Source organism: Symphalangus syndactylus, chromosome 20 (genome assembly GCF_028878055.3).
Source record: "Symphalangus syndactylus isolate Jambi chromosome 20, NHGRI_mSymSyn1-v2.1_pri, whole genome shotgun sequence".
Classification (NCBI taxonomy): domain Eukaryota; kingdom Metazoa; phylum Chordata; class Mammalia; order Primates; family Hylobatidae; genus Symphalangus; species Symphalangus syndactylus.
In genome coordinates, this window is record NC_072442.2 from 60,923,127 (window position 1) to 60,948,515 (window position 25,389).

The 25,389-nt window shown below is 54.8% G+C and overlaps 2 protein-coding genes across 19 annotated transcripts; one reads left to right on the top strand and one right to left on the bottom strand.

Annotated features, from left to right (window-relative positions):
• The first annotated feature begins 7,894 nt into the window (after positions 1-7,894).
• Positions 7,895-13,238, top strand: PLSCR3 (phospholipid scramblase 3). 15 transcript variants are annotated; one of them, XM_063628361.1, is made up of 8 exons: positions 7,895-8,074; positions 8,711-8,878; positions 9,145-9,380; positions 9,472-9,514; positions 9,617-9,837; positions 10,029-10,190; positions 12,179-12,340; positions 12,533-13,238. In XM_063628361.1, exons 1-8 carry the CDS (start codon positions 7,975-7,977, stop codon positions 12,587-12,589), a joined length of 1,149 nt encoding a protein of 382 aa, XP_063484431.1. In that variant the 5' UTR covers positions 7,895-7,974; the 3' UTR covers positions 12,590-13,238. The 15 variants fall into 15 exon arrangements, with proteins under 15 accessions (XP_063484431.1, XP_063484432.1, XP_063484430.1 ...); XM_055256484.2 differs by lacking the exon at positions 7,895-8,074 and adding an exon at positions 8,134-8,505; XM_055256482.2 differs by lacking the exon at positions 7,895-8,074 and adding an exon at positions 8,412-8,505 and having other exon boundaries at positions 8,823-8,878.
• TNK1 (tyrosine kinase non receptor 1) lies at positions 13,223-23,776 on the bottom strand. 4 transcript variants are annotated; one of them, XM_055256477.2, is made up of 13 exons: positions 21,839-23,776; positions 19,879-20,132; positions 19,648-19,718; positions 19,352-19,543; positions 19,100-19,255; positions 18,712-18,995; positions 18,211-18,481; positions 16,307-16,401; positions 15,809-15,988; positions 15,506-15,585; positions 14,260-14,558; positions 14,081-14,176; positions 13,223-13,993 (listed from the first exon to the last, which is right to left on the bottom strand). In XM_055256477.2, exons 2-13 carry the CDS (start codon positions 20,039-20,041, stop codon positions 13,880-13,882), a joined length of 2,001 nt encoding a protein of 666 aa, XP_055112452.1. In that variant the 5' UTR covers positions 20,042-20,132; positions 21,839-23,776; the 3' UTR covers positions 13,223-13,879. The 4 variants fall into 4 exon arrangements, with proteins under 4 accessions (XP_055112452.1, XP_055112454.1, XP_063484428.1 ...); XM_055256479.2 differs by having other exon boundaries at positions 15,809-15,973; positions 21,839-23,772; XM_063628358.1 differs by lacking the exon at positions 21,839-23,776 and adding an exon at positions 20,865-21,830 and having other exon boundaries at positions 15,809-15,973.
• Positions 23,777-25,389: the final 1,613 nt, after the last annotated feature.

Genomic DNA, 25,389 nt, shown 5'->3' on the forward strand with positions numbered 1-25,389 from the left:
ATTATTATTATTTCGAGATGGAGTCTTGCTCTGTCGCCCAGGCTGGAGTTCGGTGGCGTGACCTCAGCTCACTGCAACTTCTGCCTCCCAGGTTCAAGCGATTCTCCTGCCTCGGCCTCCTGAATAGCTGTGATTACAGGCGCCCGCCACCATGCCCAACTAATTTTTTGTAATTTTTAGTAGACACGGGGTTTTGCCAATGTTGGCAAGGCTGGTTTTGAACTCCCGACCTCAGGTGATCCGCCTGCCTTGGCCTCCCAAAGTGCTGTGATTACAGGTATGAGCCACTATGCCTATTTTTAGGGTTTTTTTTATATTTTTGAGACAGAGTTTCACTCTGTTGCCCAGGCTGGAGTGCAGTGGTGTGATTTTGGCTCACTGTAACCTCCATCTCCTGATTTCAAGTGATTCTCCTGCCTCAGCCTCCCAAGTAGCTGAGATTATAGGCACACGCCACCACGCCTGGCTAATTTTTGTATTTTTAGTAGAGATGGGGTTTCACCATATTGGCGAAGCTGGTCTTGAACTCCTGACCTCAAGCAATCCACCCACTTCGGCCTCCCAAAGTACTGGGATTTTAAAAAATTACTATAGGGTCGTAGTTTTCAGACCTGTTGTTATCAGCACCCACCTACTCTAGAAGTGAGAATTAAGGCAAGGCAGGATAGGAGTGTCATTAGTTACAAAATACTTTGGGGTTCAAAGCTGGGACAGCTCATGTATTGGGGATCAGAAAATGTGTCACAATGCTTGAGATGATCCTTAAAGGAGCTCTATTGTGTGGAAGAAACAATGAACAAAGAACAAGATGGAGAGGGGAGGGGTCTGGAGAAGCAGGAGTCTTCAGTGTGGGCTGAGTTTGAGTTAGGTAGGAAAGGAGTGAGAAAAGGTGGCAGGGCAGGCTGGCGTGGCAGTCACAGCATGTAGAGAACTGGAAGATATTTAGTGGGGACAGTATTTATTTATTGTGACGGAGTCTTGCTCTTTTACCCAGGCAGGAATGCAGTGGCATGATCTCAGCTCACTGCAACCTCTGCCTGCAGCACTCAAGTGATTCTCCTGCCTCAGCCTCCCTAGTAGCTGGGATTACAGGTGTCCGCCACCGCGCCCGGCTAATTTTTGTATTTTTAGTAGAGACGGGGTTTCGCCATGTTGGCCAGGCTGGTCTCAAACTCCTGACCTCAAGTGACCCACCTGCCTCAGCCTCCCAAAGTGCTGGGATTACAGGTGTGAGCCACTGCTCCTGGCAGGGACAGTATTTATTAAACCAGTGTTGATCATGAGTCAGACACATTACAAGGAAGATCAACTGTGAGCGAGACAGATATCCCCTCCCTCAAAGAGTTTCCCACCTAGTACTGGAAATGGACCTGAAATAAGTAAACATTTATAAAATTTGCAAAACATATATCATTGCAAATTGTGCTGCATGTTTAAAGGCTTGAACCTGCGTGATGGCTCAAGCCTGTGATCCCAACATTTTGGAAGGCGGAGGTGGGAACACTGTTCCAGCCCAGGAGTTTGAGACCAGCCTAGATAACATAGGGAGACCCCTGTCTTTACAAAAGTAAAAAAAATTAGCGGGGTGCGGTGGCTCACGCCTGTAATCCCAACACTTTGGGAGGCCAAGGCGGGCGGATCACAAGGTCAGGAGATCGAGACCATCCTGGCTAACACGGTGAAACCTCATCTCTCTGAAAATACAAAAAAAAAAAAAAAAAAAAAAAATTAGCTGGGCGTGGTGCCGGGCGCCTGTACTCCCAGCTACTCGGGAGGCAGAGGCCGGAGAATGGCGTGAACCCAGGAGGTGGAGCTTGCAGTGAGCCGAAATCCTCAGGGCAGCCCCCTAGGAATTCCTTCAGGTCTCTAACACACTCTCTTGCTTCAGGGAAGCCTGGAAAGCTGCTGTTACAGGAGTAGGGAGCTCAGTAGAGACTAGTGTTGGTGATAGAAATTCTGGAATTAAAAGTATGCAGATTGTAACTAGAGATACGGAATGAGATGAAATTACCTAAAATCTTCTCATTAGAGAAAGAATCTGCACACTTTTAAAAATGCATACTGGCAGGGCACAGTGGCTCACATCTGTAATCCCAGCACTTTGGGAGGCTGAGGCAGCCAAATCAAGAGGTCAGGAGTTCGAGACCAGCCTGGGCAACATGGTGAAACCCTGTCTCTACTAAAAATTTAAAAAATTAGCTGGGCTTAGTGGTGGGTGCCTGTAATCCCAGCTACTCGGGAGGCTGAGGCAGGAGAATCACTTGAACCCAGGAGGCGAAAGTTGCAGTGAGCCAAGATCATGTAATTGCACTCCAGCCCAGGCGACAGTGAGACTCTGTCTCAAAAAAAAAAAAAAAAAAAAAGCTACCTTCAGGCCAGTCACAGCAGCTTACGCCTGTAGTCCCAGCACCTGTAATCCTGGGAGGCTGAGGCAGGCGGATAACATGAGTTATTTATTGTGATGGAGTTCGAGACGAGCCTGGCCAATGTGGTGAAACGCCGTCTCTACTAAAAATACAAAAATTAGCTGGTGTGGTGGTGCATGGTGCTTGTAATCCCAACTACTTGGGTGTCTGAGGCACGAGGATCGCTTGAACCCAGGAGGCGGAGGTTGCAGTGAGCCGAGATCGTGTCACTGCCCTCCAGCCTGGGCAACAGAGCAAGACCCTGTCTCAAAAAAGAAAAAAATGCATACCTTCAGAAAAATTAAGTATGCCCTCAATATATTACACAGATTGTACTATATAAATCATACACAATAGCCGGGCGCGGTGGCTCAAGCCTGTAATCCCAGCACTTTGGGAGGCCGAGGCGGGTGGATCACGAGGTCAGGAGATCGAGACCATCCTGGCTAACACGGTGAAACCCCGTCTCTACTAAAAAATACAAAAAAATTAGCCGGGCGTGCTGGCAGGCGCCTGTGGTCCCAGCTACTTGGGAGGCTGAGGCAGGAGAGTGGCGTGAACCCAGGAGGTGGAGGTTGCAGTGAGCCGAGATCGCGCCACCGCACTCCAGCCTGGGGGACAGAGAAAGACTCCATCTCAAAAAAAAAATAATAAATAAATAAATCATACACAATAATAGAAATGAAAAATGATGACAGCTGGGTGCGGTGGTGTGTGCCTATAGTCTCACCTACTCAGGAGGCTGAGGCAGAAGGATCGCTTGAGGTTAGGAGTTTGAGACTAGTGTGCTAAGATCAAGCCTGTGAATAGCCACTGTACTCCAGCCTGGGCAACACAGCAAATCCCCATCTCAAAAAAAAAAAAAAAAAAAAAGAGTGACTTAAACTTTTCAATGACTTACTTACTATTGCACTGCAAATAGATTCCAAGTGCCGTACCACTGTCTCCAAGGCCTGCACTGGCCATCCGGGCCTTGTGACTCTTTGTCACTACATGGCATCCACATTGCCAACCCACCCCATTTTCTTCTGCCTCAAGATTTTGAGCTGGTCTTTTCACCCTGTTTTGCAGTTATTCTTTGTGCCTAGAATACACTTCTATACTTTGTGCATGCCTAGTTTAGCTTCAATAGGATCACCTTGGTGAGGCCTTCCAAATCTGAAGGGGCACACCCTCCACCCTCCAGCTGTTCCACTGCCTCTCTGTGTTTTTCATTTTGAGACAGGGTCTCGCTTTGTCACCCAGCTGTAATGCAGTGGTGCCATAAGGACTCACTGCAGTCTCCATCTCCCAGGGTCAAGCAATTCTCTCACCTCGGCCTCCCGAGTAGCTGGGACTACAGGTGTGCGCTACCATGACTGGCTAATTATTACTTTTATGTAGAGATGGGGTCTCGCCGGGCGCGGTGGCTCACACCTGTAATCCCAGCACTTTGGGAGGCCGAGGTGGGCAGATCACAAGTTCAGGAGTTCGAGACCAGCCTGTCCGGCATGGTGAAACCCGATCTCTACTAAAAATACAAAAATTATCTGGGTATGGTGGTGCGCGCCTGTAGTCCCAGCTGTGGGCAGCAAGCCACCCAGGCGCCGAGGCAAAAGACCGAGGACACGAGCTGTTCCAGTATAATAAAATATAAAACAAGAATAGTCATACCAGATATAGATCTTAGATATTATTATATATGAATATCATTAATCAGTAGTTGGTAGTAATTACTCTTTATCCCAATATCATAATAATCCCTGCTCTATAATCATAACCTAGGAAAAACCAGGCCATACAGAGATAGGAGCTGAGGGGACATAGTGAGGTGTGACCATAAGACAGGAGTGCGAGCCTTCTGTTATGCCCGGACAGAGCCACCAGAGGGCTCCTTGGTCTAGCGGTGACACCAGCATCCGGGAAGATGCCCGTTGCCAGGAGGACCGTGGTCTAGTGGTAGCAAAAGGTGTCAAGGAACAACACCCGCTACTTAGCAGACTGGGAAAGGGAGTCTCCTTTTCCCCGGGGGAGTTTAGAGAAGACTCTGCTCCTCCAACTTTTGTGGAGGGCCTGACACCAGTCAGGCTTTCCCGCAGTTATCCGGAGGCCTAACCGTCTCCCTGTGATGCTGTGCTTCAGTGGTCACGCTCCTAGTCTGCCTTCATGTTCCATCCTGTACACCTGGCTCTGCCTTCTAGATAGCAGTAGTAAATTAGTGAAAGTACTAAAAGTCTCTGATATGTAGAAATAATGGCATAAGCTGTCTTTCTCTTTGTCTTCTCTCTCTCTCTGCCTCCGCTGCCAGGCAGGGAAGGGCCCCCTGTCCAGTGGACACGTGACCCACGTGACCTTACCTATCATTGGAGAAGACTCACATTCTTTACCCTGCCCCTTTTGCTTTGTATACAATAAATAACAGCGCAGCCAGACATTCGGGGCCACTACCGGTCTCCGCGCATTGGTGGTAGTGGTCCCCCGGGCCCAGCTGCCTTTTATCTCTTTGTCTTATGTCTTTATTTCTATACTCTCTCATCGCCGCACACAGGGAGAGACCCACTGACCCTGTGGGGCTGGTCCCCACACCAGCTACTTGGGAGGCTGAGGCAGGAGAATTGCTTGAACCCAGGAGGTTCAAGAAAGAGGTGAGATAGGGTCTCACCATGTTGGTTGCCTAGGCTAGTCTCGAACTGCTAGGCTCAAGCAATCCTCCTGCTTCAGCCCCCTACCCAGTTACTTGGGAGCCTACAGTGGGAGAATAGCTACAGCTCAGGCATTCAAGAGCAGCCTGGGCAACATAGTGAGATGCTGTCTCTAAAAAAATAAAAATATCCCAGCACTTTGGGAGGCCGAGGCAGATGGATGACCTGAGGTCAGGAGTTCAAGAACAGCCTGGCCAAAGTGGTGAAACCCTGTCTCTGCTAAAAATACAAAAATTAGCCAGGTGTGGGGGCAGGCACCTGTAATCCCAGCTACTCAGGAGGCTGAGGCAGGAGAATCGCTTAAACCTGGGAGGCCATTGCACTCCAGCCTGGGCAACAAGAGCAAAACTCCATCTCAAAAATAATAATAATAATAATAATAATAAAATAATAATAATGTGGTAGTATGTGCCTGTAGTCCCAGCTACTTGGGAGGCTGAGGCATGAGGATAGCTTGAGCCTAAGAATTTTGTTTCGTTTTTGTTTGAGACGTAGTCTCGCTCTGTTGCCCAGGCTGGAATGCAGTGGCGCAATCTCAGCTTGCTGCAGCCTCCACCTTGCGGGTTCAAGTGATTCTTATGCCTCAGCCTCCTGAGTAGCTGGGATTACAGGCATGTGCCAACCACGCCTGGGTAATTTTTTTGTATTTTTAATGGAGACAGGGTTTCACTGTGTTGGCCAGGCTGGTCTCAAACTCCTGACCTTCAGAGATCTGCCTGCCTGGGCAGAGTGGGATTAGAGATGTGAAGTGCTGGAATTAGAGATGTGAGCCACTGTGCCCGGCCGAGCCTAGAAGTTTGAGGCTGCAGTGATCTTTGATGGTGCCACTGCACTCCCTCCTGGGTGACACAGCAAGACCTCAGTCTCATAAATAAATAAACAGGCTGGGTGTGATGGCCCACACCTCTAATCTCAGCACTTTGGGAGGCTGAGGCAGGTGCATTGCTGGAGCCCAGGAGTTCAAGACCAGCCTGGGCAACATGGCAAAACCCCGTCTCTACAAAAAATACAAAAATTAGCTGGACATGGTGGCACACGCCTGTAGTCCCAGCTACTCAGGAGGCTGAGGTGGGAGGATGCCTTGATCCCGGGAAGCAGAAGTTGTAATGAGTGGAGAGCATGCCACTGTATTCCAGCCTGGGCAACAGAGCAAGACCCTGTCTCAATAAACAAACAAACAAACAAACCCTTAGAGGGGACCTCCAGAGTGGCCCAAAGGGGCTGGGTGCGGTGGCTCATGCCTGTAATCCCAACACTTTGGGAGGCCAAGGTGTAAGGATCACTTGAGGCCAAGAGTTCGAGACTGGCCTGGCCAACATGGCGAAACCCCGTCTCTACTAAAAATACAAAAATTAGCTGGGCATGGTGGCTGTAGTCCTGGCTGCTTGGGAGGCTGAGGCAGAAGAATTGCTTGAGCCTGGGAGGTGGAGGTTGCAGTGAGCCAAGATCGCGCCACTGCACTCCAGCCTGGGTGACAGAGTGAGACTCTAAGAAAAACAGAAAAACCAGAGTGACCCAAAGGTCTAGTGGCAGAGCCAAGGCTGGGTCCGCAGGCTCCTTCCTCCCAGTCCAGTGCTCTCACTGCATTTCCATCCTTCACCTCAGGTGGCATCTAGGGCACAGGGAGAACCTCCACATGGAGAACCACTGCAGTACGTCTCACGTCTCTTCTCTGTCCAGACCCTCCAACACTTCCCATCTCAGGGTATAATTCAGTGGACTAAAAGGCCATGCGTGATCTGGCCCCTTGTGACTTCTCTGACCTTCCCCTCGTTAACTCCATTCCAGTCTCACTGGTCTTCTACCTCAGGACCTATGCCCTTGCTGTTCCCTCTGCCTGAAACACTTACCCAGTAATCTGCACAGCTCAGTCCCCTCATCTCCTTTAGGTTCTGGGTCAACTATCGTCTTCTTTCTTTTTTTTTGAGACACGGAGTCTTGCTCTGTCGCCAGGCTGGAGTGCAGTGGCAACATCTCAGCTCACTGCAACCTCTGCCTCCCGGGTTCAAGCGATTCCCCTGCCTCAGCCTCCCGAGTAGCTGGGACTACAAGCGCCCACCACCACACCTGGCTCATTTTTTTGTATTTTAATAGAGACGGGGTTTCACCATGTTGGCCAGGATGGTCTCCATCTCCTGACCTCGTGATTCGCCCGCCTCGGCCTCCCAGAGTGCTGGGATTACAGGCGTGAGCCACCGAGCCCGGCCTAACTATCGCCTTATTGGTGATGCTTTCGCGGCCTGACCTTTTTTATTTACTTATTTATTTATTTTGAGATGGAGTCTCGCTCTGTTGCCCAGGCTGGAGTGCAATGGCGTGATCTCGGCTCACTGCAACCTCTGCCTCCCAGGTTCAAGAGATTCTCCTGCCTCAGCCTCCGGCGTAGCTGGGACTACAGGCGCCTGCCACCACGCCTGGCTAATTTTTGTATTTTTAGTAGAGATGGGTTTTCGCCATGTTGGCCAGGGTGGTCTCAAACTCCTGACCTCAGGCGATCCGCCCACCTCGGCCTCCCAAAGGGCTGGGATTGCAGGCGTGAGCCACCGCGCCCCGCCACGATCTTTCTAAAACACACATTTGACCTTCTTTGTTCTAAAAATGTCTCGGTGGACTCCTTGCTGCCCGTGGGGCAAAATCCCAGCTTCCACACAACCCGCCGTGTATGTGGACTGCACTCCGTTTCTAAACTCATCTCTTGCGCCACTCAGCCAGTGGCCCCCAAGGCCAGGACTGGTCCTGGTTCAGGATCCAGTCGAAGAGACTCGGCGGCCTTTTCTGACCGCGCTTCCTCCTCTGGCCCTCTAGGCGGCCTGAGCACGCTCACTGACACCGTTTGGCGGCCTGTCACGCGCGTGGCTGGGGCACCTGCGGAAACTGCTGGCGCTGCGATGTGCCCGTGTGGGTCACCGATGCGCCAGGGAGAGAAGACGGCGAGGTCGCCCCTGGGAGGCAGAAGGCGAGCCAGGAGCCAGTCCTGGAAGCCAATGAGTGAGTGTGAAGGGTGTTCCGCTGCGTCAGCGAGGCCTGACCGCCCTTGGGAGGAGGAGCCCAGGGGCCAGCGCGGCGCGGGCCGCCCTCGCCTCCCACCCAGGGAGCTGAGCACGCACGCCGCCGGCCTGGCGGGGTTCGCGGGGCCCGGGCCCAGCCGCTGCCTTCTCCAGGCGCTCCTACTCTCCGGACATCTGCAGTCCGAGCGGAAGGGGCGGGAACGCCGGCGACGCCGAGGAGCAAAGCCCACACTCGGCTTCCCCGAGCAGCGGACGGCCGCTTTCCTCCCCGCGCAGACGCGCCGCCTAGGAGAGGGCGGGCCCGGCGGGTCGGGGGGCGGGGCCGGGGTCCGAGTTCGGGCCCGCCTCCGTCTCCGCCAGCTCCTGTGAGCCGCCGAGTGCTAGGCACCCGGGCTCTTCTGGGGGCTCCAGGTGAGCGGGGGCACAGAGGGGTCAGGGAGACCGCCCTCGAGGTGGGGCTGTCGGTCTGACCGCGGGTCCATCTGTCCTGCCGTCCGCCCACAGCCTCCTCCGCAGGATGGGAGAACAAAGGGAGGGGGCGGTTCTGGGGCCCCCGAGGGAATCCAGGGTCCCAGGTACCCAGTCCCGCCCACTGACACTTGGGTTTCTCCCCGAGTCAGAGGCGCCGCCCAAGAGACCCTGGGCCGGCGCCGGGCGCAGCTGCCTCTCCGTCTTTGTGTCTGTCTCTGTGTCTGTCTGGCTATCTCCGAGTTTGCCTCCGCTTCCAGAACTAAGCCACCCAGACACCATCATCCCGAAAACCCCAGCCTTTCTCCCATGGCAGGTAAGTGCGCGCAAGTCCGGGGGTCTCCGTTATCCCCCCACGGACTTGGGAGCCAGGTTTGAACACATCCTCCCGGAATGTGCTCGGACTGGCTGGGTGGGGCCCCTCCCTTCCTTCCGGGGAACCTCCACCCTGCTCCCCTGCCCCATCTTTCTCTGCCTCTTGCCACCTCGTTTCCCCCGAAGCCTCGCGGCCCATGGGCTGAGGAATAAGGGGATGAGGCCTTGGGTCCCTTTCTAATCTATCCTGCCCCCACCGCTTTACAGGCTACTTGCCCCCCAAAGGCTACGCCCCTTCGCCCCCACCTCCCTACCCTGTCACCCCTGGGTACCCGGAGCCGGCGCTACATCCTGGGCCCGGGCAGGCGCCAGTGCCCGCCCAGGTACCTGCCCCAGCTCCCGGCTTCGCCCTCTTCCCCTCGCCCGGCCCCGTGGCCTCGGGGTCTGCTGCCCCCTTCTTGCCACTGCCAGGGGTGCCTTCTGGCCTCGAATTCCTGGTGCAGGTGAGTGGGAAGGAGGGAGGGAGAATGACTGGGAGGGGACCTGGGCGTCCAGATGGGCCAGCTGATGTGCGCGCCGCCCCTCTCTTTCCAGATTGATCAGATTTTGATTCACCAGAAGGCTGAGCGAGTGGAAAGTAAGTAGAAGGAGTGGGAGGTTGGACCTTATGATGGTGGCCCGGATGGTGGGCTCCTGGGCGCGCGAGGCTCTATGAGTCTCCCCGTGTCACCCCGGGCAGCGTTCCTAGGCTGGGAGACCTGTAACCGCTATGAACTGCGCTCTGGGGCCGGGCAGCCCCTGGGTCAGGCGGCCGAGGAGAGCAACTGTTGCGCCCGTCTGTGCTGTGGCGCCCGCCGGCCGCTGCGTGTCCGCCTGGCCGACCCCGGGGACCGCGAGGTGCTGCGTTTGCTCCGCCCGCTGCACTGTGGCTGCAGCTGCTGCCCCTGTGGCCTCCAGGAGGTGGGCGGAGGGATGGGGCCGGGAGGGCGGGCCTTGGTGGGGCGGGACCTTGATGAGGTCCACCTGAGATGAGGCCTGGATCAGGTGGGAGTGGGCAGGTGGGGATGGGAGGTTTAGTGAGGGCCAAATAGACAGATGATAGAGCTGGGACCCCTGCCTCCGCAGTGACCCTGTCTGCTTCCCACTCCCAGATGGAAGTACAGGCTCCACCAGGCACCACCATCGGCCACGTGCTACAGACCTGGCATCCCTTCCTCCCCAAGTTCTCCATCCAGGATGCCGATCGCCAGACAGTCTTGCGAGTGGTGGGGCCCTGCTGGACCTGTGGCTGTGGCACAGACACCAACTTTGAGGTATCAGGAATACCAGAGGTTCTTGGGACATTTGTAAACCAAGATGATGCTTCCATGAGGCAGGATAGTTAACACTAAGGTCAAGACCCTGAGCTCATCAATCCAAATCCACTGTGACTCCGACCACATTTGCAGCATTCCTCCATTTGGAAATAGGATGGCCCTGTGCTCTTATAAAAGCATAACAACGAGGATTTCATCTTAAGGAGCAATGCTGATTATTACAAGTGGCCCTGAGATGGGCAGAAAAAAAATCTAAGGCCAGCCTGGATTTGGGGTGAAGGATGATTAAGTCTGTGTGGGCTGGGCCCATGTGGCTGCTGTGTATGAGTTTGTGAGCCCAGGCCCTGGAGCAAGCACGATTTTAACATGTTAACATCCTGTGGCCTGCCCTGCTAAAATAGAATCCAAATGTCCCTGCCATTCCGAAATCCAGTATATCCTTCTCACTGTGCATTCCTGTCACCGGCCTGGAAGCTAGAGATCCCAAGTGGTGAGAATTTCAGTGAGGTGAGGCCTGGGAAGCACCTTGGTTTCTAGAAGACAAAGGCACTCCGCAGGCCCTTGAGTTCTTTTTTTGTTTTTAGTTTGTTTGTTTTGAGACGGAGTCTTGCTCTTGTTGCCCAGGCAGGAGTGCTATGGCATGATCTCGGCTCACTGCAGTCTTTGCCTCCCGGGTTCAAGCAATTCTCCTGCCTAAACCTCCCGAGTAGCTGGGATTACAGGCATGCGCCACCATGCCCGGCTAATTTTATATTTTTAGTAGAGACGAGGTTTCTCCATGTTGGTCAGGCTGGTCTCGAACTCCTGACCGCAGATGATCCGCCCACCTCAGCCTCCCAAAGTGCTGGGATTACAGGCGTGAGCCACCGCACCTGACCGACCCTTGAGTTCTTTAAGGGATAATTGCTTGTGCAGATAAGGGAGAAACAACAGGTATAATCCAGTAGACTTTCCAACGCTTCTAATGAGGTACACTACCTAAGGTTACTTTGCAAAAATGAGTCACCTTGGTAGCCAGAGGGAGATTCCGTGATGGGAACCAATTGGGAATAAGATATAATAACTGCGTGATCTCCAGATGGGAATGTATAGGCTGTGGGGTTCTCATAGGGCCAGTGTCCCTTTTACATAATTATAAATGGTCCATACTTGGGGCTGTACCCTTAGGACCAGGCAGGAAGTGCCCCGGAGCTGTAGGACAGTGCAGGAAGGGGATGGGAATGACACAAAAGGAAATCACTGCAGTTCCTATCACTGGAGAATGAGCACAGGAAAAGGACCAGGAAGTCACAGGGAGTAACTACCCACATCGGCAGGGCCTGTTGCTGTGTGGCTCAGAGAAGCCAGTGGAAATTGTGGTCCTCAAAGGCTACTTACTGCTGCCTCTCCCCACAGTAGATAGGCGTGTATCCCCCCCTAGATGAGGCTCTCATGCAGTGCTGGGCAAGGCCCTCCCCTACTTTGCAGATTAGAGAAAAGGTACTCTTTGGGGTAGACATAGCCTTCTAGGAGCCTTCTTGACTGGTGAAGTACAGCCAGGATTCCAGTAGCTTTCCTTGCCCTTTTGGCCAGGTTACTTTGTATAGGGCACCAACTGTGCCAATTGTAAGTGGCAGGGGCATTGGGAACCAGAGCAAACCTAGCAAACAGCCATACCCTAAGGGGGTTGGATTGTCATGCTTCCATTTCTCCCACCACTGATGTTCAGTTATGTCATGCATCTCCTTTCGATAGCAGCAGATCTGAGTCTGAATCCTAATTTTGGGTATAGACTCAGCGTGATCTAGAGTGCCTCAGTCTCCCCAGCTGTCATACTCTGTGATGGGAGCCAGTTGGGAAAGCGATCACTCGGTGACCATTAGAGGGGAAGATTCACTGAGTGGAGACCCTGCAAATTCATACATGCGACTGTGGGAATGAGACTGGAGCAGGTGAGACTGGCTGCCTCCTCCTCAGTTGGGTCCTTCCTCCCTTCCTGCTGACAGGTGAAGACTCGGGATGAATCCCGCAGTGTGGGCCGCATCAGCAAGCAGTGGGGGGGCCTGGTCCGAGAAGCCATCACGGATGCAGATGACTTTGGCCTACAGTTCCCGCTGGACCTGGATGTGAGGGTGAAGGCTGTGCTGCTGGGAGCCACGTTCCTCATTGTGAGTTGGCTGCCCCTGCCCCCACCTCCTGCCTGTCCTTTGCTGTCATTTGAAGCTTTATGCATTTCCTGGCCTCTTGCTAGGGGAAAGTCAGGGATAGGTGCCGTGGGGGTTGAGGTTCTAGAGCTGGCCTGTGACAGCCAAGCTGGGCTGGCCCAGCCGGATCTCCTGTTGACAGTGGCCTCCTCTTAGGACTACATGTTCTTTGAGAAGCGAGGAGGCGCTGGGCCCTCTGCTGTCACCAGTTAGAGGCCACCATGGTGTGAGGAGACCATCACCTCGACCAGAACTCCAGATGGTCGCCTGCCCTGGCCCCTCCTCCGCGCAGCCCCTTTCCTCGATGTACACTGCAGGGGACAGAAGGGGGCCCCCATCCCTACCCTACTCCCTGGCTGCCTGCCCCTGTGGTCCCCAAGGAGGGGTATGTATGAGAGCCCCTCTCCTGCTACCTCCCACCACTGTCCCAGCAGTCCCTCGGCACACAAGCATATCGGCTTTCACACTTTCCCCACGCACTCCCTCCCACCCCCTTCCAGGGCCTCTGCTCCAAAGGAGGCCTCTGGAACCCAGGACTCTGGGGTTTTACAAGAGGGCTGGGGTGGGGAAGGGCAAGCTGCACCAAAGACGGTGGACATAGCCACCGCCCCCCCCAGCATCTGCTTGGCCAATTAATTCAGCCTCAGACCATGGCACTTCGATGGGGTCTCTACCTCCCCATCAACAGCTGCAGGGGGACCCCAGTGCCAAATTCCTCTCCCACTAGGGCCCTGCCCTCAGCTGGTGCTTGCTGCGATTCCTGTGCCTTATGCAACCGCCCTTCCTTCCCTTGCCCTAGGAAAAAGGCTGCATCTTTATATGTTACATTCATATAAACTTTGTAACTTTTTGGACATTGAAAGATGTATGTAATAGGGGAGGGTAGAAGGAGTTGGTGTATGGGAAAAAACAAAGGGGAATGTGAGAGCTGGGCTGGGGCAGGGGCTAGCCCATCTCATAGTCCGTACTACCAGCATCAAATGTCCTTGAGTACAAGAGAGCAATCGTCATCACCCACGATGGCCCTGGACCAAACGAAGGCAGTTTGGGCCTATACCCCAAGTCAATATGGCGGCTTCCATCATCCAGGATGGCTGCCCTGTGGAGTCCAGTGTGGTAGCTGATGGCAGTTCAGGATGGCTGTTCGCATGGTCCAGCGTGGCCCCTTCATCCTCTCTAGCGCGTAGAAGCTTCCTCTGCATATGATGTATAGCAGCTCTTTTCCTCCAAGTCCTCTTGTTTGAGAATGTAGTGGGCAGACTAGATCCTTCTTGGCCCAGCCAAAGGAGCTTCAGCCTTCAGAAGCCAAGGAGCATGGGAGGGAGAAGACATTTGCCAGTGCCCAACCCTGGGCTCCTCCACGTGCCTACAGCAGGTGGGATCTCCCCAGGTGGAAAGTCTACCCCTGTCAGGACCTTGTTCTGGTTCTGCTTGGTCTCATGTGGCCAGGCCCTCAGGGGCCTAGGCTTTTCATGCTGGTGTCCATGCCCGCAGAAGCTGAGCTCAGGGCCTGGCTAGGACATAGCGGCTGGCAGCTGAGAGGTCCCACTGGTAATGCTCCAGGATGCGCCGGCAGTCAGCTCTGGACCGGCTACTCAGGTGGAAGAGCTGGTCTACCTGTGGAAGCAGGAGGGTGGGTTGCAGCTGACTGCCAGGTGGCAGGGGCAGGAGAGGAGGGACCCCAAGAGAAGGGGCTGGCTTTACCTTGAGGTTCCGGATGGCAGAAACCACATCTCCCCCAGTGGCTCCTAGTGCTGTCTGGCACTCCTGGTGGGTGACGCCATGCACACTCAGCTCCACCTGTGACAGACAAAGCGTCGCTCAGGCCCCTGCCCCTGCCTGTAGCCCCTTCTGGACACCAGGCCGTTTCAGTGAGACCTCACCTCCATAATCTTCCTCTGCAACTCAGGATCGGGCAAGAGGCCTCCAGAGAGGGCAGCGGCTTTACTGGTTCCAGGCGCTCCCATGGGGTGATTGTGTGGGGGTTTTCTTTTGGGCCAGGGAAGCCTCTCCCTAGGGGGCTGGCTGGGCTGAGGAGAGCTAGAGGATAAAGGTGGGCGTGGAGGCAGGCCTGGGGGTCCCTGGGGCACAGCTCTGGCTTGTCGAATTTCGGGGGGGCTTGAACCACCCCCTGTGGGACGAGGACCCAGGGACAGAACTGACTCCAGACTCCTGGAAATGCCTGCACAGTTGAGAAAGAAACAGCTTGAACTCGGCTGGCTGCAGCCTCCGCCTCCTGGGCTCAAGCGATCCTCCCACCTCAGCCTCCTGAGTAGCTGGGACTATAGGTGCCTGCCACTACGACTGGCTAATTTTTGTAGTTTTGTAGAGACGGGGTTTCGGCACATTGCCCAGGCTGGTCTCAAACTCCTGGACTCAAGCCATCCGCCCACGTTAGGCTCCCAAAGTGCTGGGATTACAGGCGTGAGCCACCATGCCTGGCCCCACTCACTGTCTTCATCTGTTCTGAGCTGGATGGTTTTGCAAGCATTTGCAGATGAGCTAGCCAGCCGTGTCCCTGGGTGGTTCATGTGTCAGGTGAGACAATAAGACAGATGTGCAAATGGACACCAAGGCCTAGGTGGAGAGCCCAGAGAACTCAGAGCTCAGGGCCCCGAGTGTGGAGGTGCTCTTCAGAAGGGAAGGCAGGAGGCTTCCTATCTTTTAAGATTCCACAGTATAGGGCCGGGCGCAGTGTCTCACGCCTGTAATCCCAGCACTTTGGGAGGCCAAGGCAGGCGGATCACCTGAGGTCGGGAGTTCAAGGCCAGCCTGGGCAACATGGTGAAACCTCATCTCTACTAAAAATACAAAATTAGCCGGGTGTGGTGGCGCATGCCTGTAGTCCCAGCTACTCGGGAGGCTGAGGCAGGAGAATCACTTGAACCCAGGAGGTGGAGGTTGCGGTGAGCCAAGATCAAGCCACTACACTCCAGCCTGGGCAAAAAGAGTGAAACTCTGTCTCAAAAAAAAAAAAAAAAAAAAGATTTCACGGTATAGCTAGGATGCCAGCAGACAGAATTCAGAGGAAGGAAATAATAGATGCAAAGGCATGGATTCAGGGCAGGGGGTCGGAATTGAAGGGCTGGTCTTGATCTCCTCAGAGACCCTGGAGTCCACCACACCCACCTTTCATCCTCTCCAGGGGCACATTTCTCCTCTGGCCCCGTGCTGGGGGCGCATCCCAAAGATTTGCCTTCTTTCTGTCTCTGTCGGAGAGGGATCCAGTTCATCCTCCACACCAACTCTCCCCACCCCACAGATCAACATACCCTCCCCAAAAAACTCATGGGGGAACCCAGGAGACCCAGGACCCAGGGTGGAGGCTGCAGCTTCACTCTGGTCCTGTCCCCAAGCTCCCCTTCCAGAGAAGCTCCTGGACTTCATCAGTTCTCCCAGCCCACCCCTGCCCCCACCCTTTCAGGTCCTCACCCATCTATGCCTCCTGGGTGTTGATCTCCCCGGGCAGGGGTGCCTCTGTGGACTGGACGGGTGGCTGGCAAGCCCCCCGCATCTGCCAGCGTCACCGCCGAGGCTGGGAAGCTGCCCACTTTGAAGGTGCGACCATTCTGGCCCTTCCAGATTGTGGAGTCGGGGCTGTGGAAAGAGGAGCTGGTAAATAGGATGGGAATAAGCGCAAGAGTTAGGGCTGGGCCCTGGCCCACAGTCAGCTCACTAGGCTATGTGCCTTGGAGCCGCATCTGCCTGGAGGAAGGGAAGCCTTTTCCCTAATGCAATAAGGCTCTATGGGCCAGCAGTGGCTCCAGCAGGGAGGCCAGGACCATGCTGGAGCTTTCAGGACCCAGTGGGGAGAGGAGATGAGACAGAAGAGCAGGGTTCAAGGAGCTGGAGAGAAGCAGAGAAGGGATCAGGAATTAGGTTGGGAGGGTATCCTCCTCTGAAGATGCTTGGGAGGTATGGGACTGTCACCTGCCCTCGATGACTGTGATGGGGTCACCAGTCTCCATCCTCAGGGCGCCTGGCTCTGTGACATCCTTCACACAGCATCCTTCCGAAGGCCAGGCCTGTGGAGACAAGAGGAAAGGGTGGCTGGGCTTGTGGCCTGAATCAGAAAGGTAATATGGGAGCAGGAATAAAGAGGAGCCCCGCTCTGTATGTCATCTGTGCTGGGCCCAGGGTGGGACTCTCCCTGTCCCCCCACTGTAATTCAGTGAGGGAGGCAGACCTGGATCCCATGACAAACAGGTCAGGGCTCAAGGAGCAAGAGAGGAGGGCCCTGGCTCTACCTGGGGGGACCAACAGGAGCGTCATCCTGCACACTGCTTTCACTCCACATCCAGGCCCATCAGATCAGCCTCCCAAGGCCCTCTGGGAAATTTCCACTCCTCTGCAGCCCCACCGCCTCTACCCTCATCCAGACCTCTTCATCTCCCTTCTGCTTCACAGCCACTGTTGCCTACCTGGTCTCCCAGCCTCAGCTGGGAGCATCATCCCTCTAATCCGTTCTTGCACCACACCAGAGTGCCGAAATGGGCAGAGTGGCTTGTAACTCCCCTGCCTAGGAGGCTTGCCCTGGCTCCCAAATGCCTTTGGAGTAAAGATTAAACTTTAGTGGTAGAGTGTAGCAGCTTAGGGAACAGCTCTGAAGTCAAATTGACTGGCTCAAATCCCAACTCCTCCACTTACCATGTGACTTTAGGCAAGTCACTTAAACTCTCAGTGCCTCAACTGCCCATCAGTAACATGGAGATAATAATTACCTCATCCAGGCCGGGCACGGTGGCTCATGCCTGTAATCCCAACACTTTGGGAGGCCAAGGCGGGTGGATCATTTGAGGTCAGGAGTTCGAGACCAGCCTGGCCAATGTGGTAAAACCCCATCTCTACTAAAAATACAAAAATTAGCCAGGCGTGGTGGCAGGCACCTGTAGTCCCAGCTACTCAGGAGGCTGAAACAGGAGAATCGCTTGAACCCGGGAGGTGGAAGTTGCAGTGAGCCAAGATCCCACTACTGCACTCCAGCTAGGGTGACAAAGCAAGACTCTGTCTCAAAATAAAATAATAATAATAATAATTACCTCATGCAGTGGTTGAGAGCATTAAATAAGCGAATCTGCATAAGCACCCATGTAAAGCGCACAGTGCAGTGTCCTGCACAGGCCAAGTGCTCTACGTGTTAGCTTAACACGCCTTGCAAAGCCCTCCATGACACAGCTCCTGCTCTCTCTGCAGCCTCATTACTTTTTTTTTTTTTTTTTTTTGAGATGGAGTTTCGCTCTTGTTGTCCAGCCTGGAGTGCAATGGCGCAATCTCGGCTCACCGCAACCTCCACCTCCCGGGTTCAAGTGATTCTCCTGCCTCAGCCTCCCGAGTAGCTGGGATTACAGGCATGCACCACCACACCCAGCTAATTTTGTATTTTTTAGTAGAGACGGGGTTTCTCCATGTTGATCAGGCTGGTCTTGAACTCCCGACCTCAGGTGATCTGCCCACCTCCGCCTCCCAAAGTGCTGGGATTAGAGACGTGAGCCACCGCGCCCGGCCTGCGGCTTCATTACTTCTATTTCCCCCATCCCACGCTGAGCCCTTCTCTTCCTCGGCATGTCAACACGACTGCAACTGAGTGCTGCCTCCTCTATGCCCCTTTTCTGGCCCAGACACAGACCCCAGCCTTTCAGTCTGCATCTGTGTAGCCCCAAGCTGCCTCCCCAGGGCTCTGATCTCCCTGCAAGTAGGGACTGCATCTGTTTTGCTCAGAGCTGAGTCCCAGAGCCCAGCACAGGCATCTGGATATGTTAGTCTTTGCATGGAACCCTGGGAGAGCGAATGGAGGGAAGAGGGACTGTGTATCTGGTGAGGTCGGGGGTTCCCACCTCTTGCAGCAGCCCCTCCAGGTGGGAAAAGCTAGGCCGGTCGGCAGGGTGGGGGGCCCAGCAGCGCAAGGCGAGGGAGTAGAGGGCCCTGGAGCAGAGGGGAGGCCTAGGCAGCCGGGCTCTGTCCTCCAGCCGCTGCAGGATGAGGTACGGTGGGACCCCGGCCCAGGGTTCCTCGCCCCCGGAGAACATCTCCCACAGCGTCACCCCAAACATCCACACGTCCGAGGCAGACGAGAAGGCTCCGTGGCGCAGGCTCTCTGGGGCACACCTGCCGAAGGAAGTGGAGTTGAAAGGGGCGGGACACGTGCTCCTTGGCGGCTCACCTTCCACGGAGCACCCCCGAGTGCTCCCATCTTTCACAAAAGTCCTCTTTGCCTAGGAGGATAACCCTTCTGGTCCCAGCCTCCCTCAGAAGCCCGGCCCCCTCCGATCTCCCTCGGCTGCTGCCCTCTGGATCCGCGCGGCTCAGAGCCCGACCCCCCGCGGGCCCGCGCTCACCAGGCGTAGGGGATGGGGCGGGGCCCGCCCATGACGTAGCGGCCCCGGGCACCGCCCAGAGGCCGCACCAGCCCGAAGTCAGCCACCTTGATGGTGCGCGGCGACGCCAGCAGCAGGTTGCGCGTAGCGAGGTCTCGGTGCACCAGCCCGCGGGCCCCCAGGTACGCCATGGCTCCCGCCAGCTGCCGCAGGAAGAGGCAGAGCAGGGCCACGAGCAGCGGGGGTGTCGGGGCCGGGGCCGTTAGGCGCGCGTGCAGGGATCCCAGTGGCGCCAGCTCCATCACCTGCAGGAGGGAACACCACGCCGCATGAGCCGGACCCATGGACCCTGGCCGCCCACGCTCCTGCCGCACGGCTGTCCCGGGAACCAGCGGCTGGATCTGCTCACCATCTGCAGAGGCTGGCCCAGTACAAGGCCGTGCAGACGCAGCACGTGTGGGTGCTCCAAGTTCATCATGACCGATACCTCTCTCAGGAAGTCCCCCAGTTCTGTGCCCATCGGGCCTTCGGGACCTACCCGGAGGGACTTGACCGCCACTGGGACCTGGAGGTGGGGGGAAGCACCTTTAGGCATTGTGGGCATGAAGAACAGAGGGGGCAGCTGGCCTGGATGAAGTGGGTGGGATCCCTGGACACTCACACTCTTGCCACTGGGCAGCGTCCACAGCCCTCGGTGCACCACACCGAAGCAGCCGGAACCCAGCAACTCCCCTCTGCAAACAGCACCCTCTGGGATCAGACATTTGAGGCCCCCCTCTGGCTCAGGGAGGTGCCGTGGGCTGTCCGAGGGCAGGGTGGGCTCCTTGTGTTCAGGGGCAAAACCTCCAAGGATCTGAAACAGGGATGGGAAATCCGGTATGCAGAGCCCTGCACCCCCCTCCCTGCCCCTCAAGCCACCTCATTGCCAGCCCCAAGCAGCCCACCCCCAACACACACCTTGTAGACCCAGTTCTTAGACTTAGGCCCGGAACGTAGCCGTTTCAGAGCTTCGGACAGTCTGCGCTGGGCTGTGGGAGGCCAGAATCAGGGCTGGGGTAGAGGTGGGGTTGGGGAAGAGTGCGGAGAGACTTACAGAGAAGAAAAGGGCTGGAAGAGGGTTGTGGTGGGGGAAGGCAACTGACAGGCTGTGGACAGAGAGACCAGGGCCTCGGGGCAGGGGTCCCTCACCAGGCCGGCCCATGCCAATGCCGTCCAGGTCCTCGGGCTTTACAAAGTCGAAGTGCTCTGGCCGAGTGACATTAAGCTCCTCAAGGATGGGCCAGTAAAACTGGGCCAACTGGATGTCCCGGAGCAGCTTCAGTAGCCACAGGGAGCCGGCCTCAGGAAGCATGTCCGGAGAAGGAGTCCCTAAGGATGATGGCACTCTCCTTCAGATGTTCAGCCCAGGGTAGGTCCTAGAGAGACCGGGTCTCCAGCTGCACCTGCAAGTCATCAGAAACCCTCAGGTACAGAGGTAGGGACACAGCAGAGACAGCCAGGATACCTGCCACTCACGCACACAAATCCCAGGTAGAATGTTCCCCGTGCCCACGGCATCCAGGTACTCTGTCCCTTCACCGCTGAGTAACCTGCCCTGCTCACACCTGCAATTTTAGCATGCTGTCTGCTCCTACTACAGACTCCAGGTATGTTACCATCCTGACTCTGAAATATCATGGCACATCACACACCCAGACACCCAGAAACACTGCCCTTTTAGACCTGAGCTACACGGTAGCACACACTCACTCATACACACCTGAGACATCTCCCTTCCTCCAACATGAGACATGTTTGCCTACCACACACACTGGAGATGCCCAGATATGACAACCACACCATACCTCAGACATGTAGGTAGAGCACGCACACACACGAAGGTACACTGCCTCCCACACACTGTCACACACACACACACTGAGACCTACAGATATACTGCAAAACATGGCCGAGACTCCCAAATACATGTCCTCTTTTTTTTTTTTTTTTTTTTTGAGATGGAGTCTCGTTCTGTCATCTAGGCTGGAGTGCAGTGGCATGATCTCGGCTCGCTGCAACCTCCGCCTCCCGGGTTCAAGCAATTCTTCTGCCTCAGCCCCCCAAGTAGCTGGGACTACAGGTGCGCGCCACCACGCCCAGCTACTTTTTGTATTTTTAGTAGAGATGGGGTTTACCATATTGGCCAGGCTGGTCTTGAACTCCTGACCTCGTGATCCGCTCGCCTCGGCCGCCCAAAGTGCTGGGATTACAGGCATGAGCCACTGCGCCCAGCTGATATATGTCCTCTTAACGCTGAGACATTCCAGCATGCGGCCGCAAAATGCCCAGGCTCATCCATGTCCTTCCATGAGATGTTCCTTGTACATACATGTCACATCCATGGGACATGGCAGTTCACTGCCTCCAAACACCTAGATACACTGCCCCACACGGCTAAGACACAAAAGTCCACATGAACACAACACACAGACATCGAGGTACAGTGTGCACGCAGCATACCTGAGCTTTGGGGGCATAGGGCCCTCTCAAGCCAAAAGAGGTCCACAGTCATTGCCTCTCCTCCACCAGAGGCAGCAACATTTGAAATCAAACCAGGCACTTGTGATGGCCGCTAGGCTTAGGTGCTGCCTATGGAGCCACTGAGGCTGTCAGGTACACAGTCCCACACCTACCTGAGCTCAGCCCCAGGCACAGATCCCTGCCGGCAGCCTGAGTCACTCGGTCTAACTTGGCTTCAAGGCAACTCCACCAACCTTTGTTAAACAAGGCTCTAGGCCTCTGGGTACTGGCAGCCTGCTCACACTTTCCCTAACACACACCTGGACCCGTCCCTTCCCCTACATTATAAGCAAGGAGGAAGAAGAGGATCGAGGCTGGGCCTAGTTGGAAACGCGCAGGTGGGCTCAGAACCGGGCGCGAGCAGGGGTTGGGTTGGGAAGGAGAAAGCCCAGGACCCTGGGGGACCCGGCCCTGCGCGCTCGGTGGGAAGCGGGGAGCGCAGGAGAAAAGAGACAGGAGGAAGGGCGGCTGCGGGAGGGAAGGACGCAGGAGAAGGGGACAGGCCCAGCGCCCCCAGGACGCGCCCCCAGCGACGGCTGCTCCGCCGGCCCGCCCCAGCCCGGGCCCCCTGCTCTGTCCGCACCCTCACCTGGTCAAGGCGGAAGCGGCGACTGCGGAACCTCCCAGGCTGCCTGAGCTAAATCCGAGAAGGCGGGACAGGAGTAAATCCCGCGGAGGGCGGGGACCTGGCGGCTGGCCCGGGGGCTGGCGAGGGCCGCACCCCGAGTTCCCTAGTGGGACAAGGTGACGGTCACCAGGGCGGCTGGCGGCCCCTCACTCCTCCAGACCAGATCGCCCCGACTGTGAGAAGCCCCCTTCCTTTCTGCCCTGCTTGCTTTCCTTCACGTCTTTCCAGCCTTCTCCGAATAGCTTCCCAGCCCTCCCCAGACTTCGCTCCTCTGTCTCTGTCCCCCATGCCCTCTCTCCAAATCCTTCACCTCTCAGCCAGGACCCCACCCCTTACATGAATAAGCGCCCAGTAGAGCTATCCTGTCCGTGTACAGGGAATATAAGGCTAAATAGGACACAGTTCTGCCCTATGGCAGGGGGTTCAGAGCTTCCTAGCACGCTTTACTTAATGAACCCTGGAATGGGGCCAGGGCAGAGAGATGTTGATGCTGGTACAGAGAGTTGGCCCTGGCCTGGACAGAGTCTACAGTTGAAGCTGTTGTTGATCACGGGCAGCATTCCATGCCTCAGGGCACTCTTCCCCATTACTGACACTCCTGGGCTTCATTCCAGCATAACGCCTGCCCTCCATGTAAGCTCTGCAGAACCCAGGGCCCTACACACTGCTACCTAGTCTGTGGCCACCGGGACTCAGTCCAGGACCTTGAAGAAGGCCCTGAGGAGGAGCATTTGTCTCCGCTTCTCTCAGGGGTCCCAGAGAGGAAGCTGCCAGTCTTAGGACATCTAGTCTGACCCCTGTCCCAAGGAAGGATGCATGAACATAGCAGCTGCTGTCCCAAGGGTCCCCTGGAGGGAAAAGCCCTCCCAGTCTTGGTAAACACGTAGGATGTTTGATCCCAACTGCCACCTCTGCGTTTCCCAGCCTCGGGTCCTCTTCTTCCTCCTTGCTTATAATGTGGGGTAAGGGAGGGGTCCAGATGTCTGTAAAGGGATGTGTGAGCAGGCAGCCAGTACCCAGAGACCCAGAGCCTTATTTAATAAAGGTTGGTGGAGTTGCCTTGCAACCAAGTTAGACTGAGTGCCTCTCAGGCTGCCAGCAAGGATCTGTGCTTGGGGCCAATCCCTATGTGGATCCTACGTGGGATAGGAAAATCTTCATAATGCTGTTCCATGGTGTTGTTTTCTGGCCGATTCTTTTGCCCTCCAACCAGGATCGCTCATCACGCTATAATTGTTACTGCACATCTGCAATCCCTGGTAGAGGTTCTGTAGCTCCACAGGGTAGGGTCTGGGCCTGGCTTGTTCATGCTTATGTTCTAAGTACCTAGGACAGTGTGGGCATATAATAGGCCTGATACACGTTGGTTGTAAAGAAGTCTCCTCAGTCTAATCCTCATTGTTGTGTAGGTGATCTCTCTTTACTCCCTGCTTTTAAGATGTCATTGGTGTTTTGTAGTTTTGTCACAATGTATCTAGATATTTATTTATTCTATTTATTCTGCTCAATATGTTGTATTTCCTGTATGTATGAATTCACATCTTTTACCATATTTTGTCTTATTGGAAAGTTCTCAGAAACCATCCAGATATTATTTTTCCTCTGTCCTCTGTGCTCTCTCCTTTGCCAACTCTGATTAGGAGTGTTCTAGACCTTTTCATTCTGTACTCCATGTCTTTTAACCTGTCTTCTGTATTTTTCATCTCTTTGTGTCTTGGTGATACATTCAGGTAATCTCTTCCAATCTGTCTTCTAGTTCACTAATTCTCTCTTTGGTTACATCTGATGTGCTGTTTAATCCTTACGTGGAAGGGTTTTTTAATTTTATTTTTTGGTTGTTGTTATATTCATATGAAAATTACTCTACTTGGCTGGGCATGGTGGCTCACGCCTGTAATCGCAGCACTTTGGGAGGCCAAGGCGGGTGGATCACGAGGTCAGGAGATTGAGGCTGTCCTGGCTAACACGGTGAAACCCCGTCTCTACTAAAAATACAAAAAAAGAATTAGCTGGGCCTGGTGGCAGGCACCTGTAGTCCCAGCTACTGGGGAGGCTGAGGCAGGAGAATGGCATGAACCCGGGAGGCAGAGCTTGCAGTGAGCTGAGATTGCGCCACTGCACACCAGCCTGGGTGACAGAGCAAAAAAAAAAAAAAAAAAAAAAGAAAGAAAATTACTCTACCTTTTTTTCCTTTTTTTGAGACAGGTCTCACTCTATAGCCCGGGTTGGAGTGCAGTGGTGCAATCTTGGCTCACTGCAACCTCCACCTCCCAGGTTCAAGCGATTCTCCTGCCTCAGCCTCCCAGGTAGCTGAGATTACAGGCGCCCGCCATCATGCTGGTCTTGAATTCCTGACCTCAGGTGATCCACCCACCTCAGCCTCCCAAAGTGTTGGGATTACAGGCATAAGCCACCGTGCCCTGCTGAAAATTACTCTACTTTCTTGTCTTTTTCTTTTTTTTTTTTTTTTGAGATAGAGTCTTGCTGTGTCGCCCAGGCTGGAGTGCAGTGGCGCAATCACGGCTCACTGTAAGCTCCGCCTCCCGGGTTCACGCCATTCTCCTGCCTCAGCCTCCTGAGTAGCTGGGACTACAGGAGCCCACTACCTCGCCTGGCTAATTTTTGTATTTTTAGTAGAGACAGGGTTTCACCATGTTGGCCAGGCTGGTGTCGAACTCCTGACCTCGTGATCTGCCCGCCTCGGCCTCCCAAAGTGCTGGGATTACAGGCATCGGCCATCATGCCTGGCCCTACTCTACTTTCTTTTTCTTTCTTTCTTTTTTTTTGAGACAGAGTCTCTCTCTCTGTCGCCCAGGCTGGAGTGCAGTGGCACAATCTCGGCTCACTGCAACCTCCACCTCCCGGGTTCGAGCAGTTCCCTGCCTCAGCCTCCCAGTTAGCTGGGACTACAGGCGCCTGCCACCATGCCTGGCTAATTTTTGTATTTTTTTAGTGGAGACGGGGTTTCACCATATTGTCCAGGCTGGTCTTGAACTCCGGAACTCGTGATCCACCTGCCTCAGCTTCCCAAAGTGCTGAGATTATAGGCATGAGCCACTGCACCCGGCCCCTACTCTACTTCATTACACTATTTTATTGAGATATAATCTATAGTCAGTAACATGTACACATTTAACTGTACAATATGATGAATTTCAACAAATGTACACATCTATTAATGTGGCTAAAGATCCAGAACATTTCTTTCATCCCATAAAGTTCCCTTGTGTCTATTTTTAGTCAATTTCATCCCCCAGAAGGAACTACTACTCTGATTTTTAGAACCCAATGATCTGGCCAGGCGTGGTGGCTCACGCCTGTATTCCCAGCACTTTGGGAAGCCGAGGCAGGTGGATCACCTGAGGTCAAGAGTTCGAGACCATCCTGGCCAACAACATGGTGAAACCCTGTCTCTACTAAAAATACAAAAATTAGCCAGGCGAGGTGGCAGGCTCCTGTAATCCCAGCTACGTGAGAGGCTGGGGCAGGAGAATCGCTCCAACCTGGGAGGC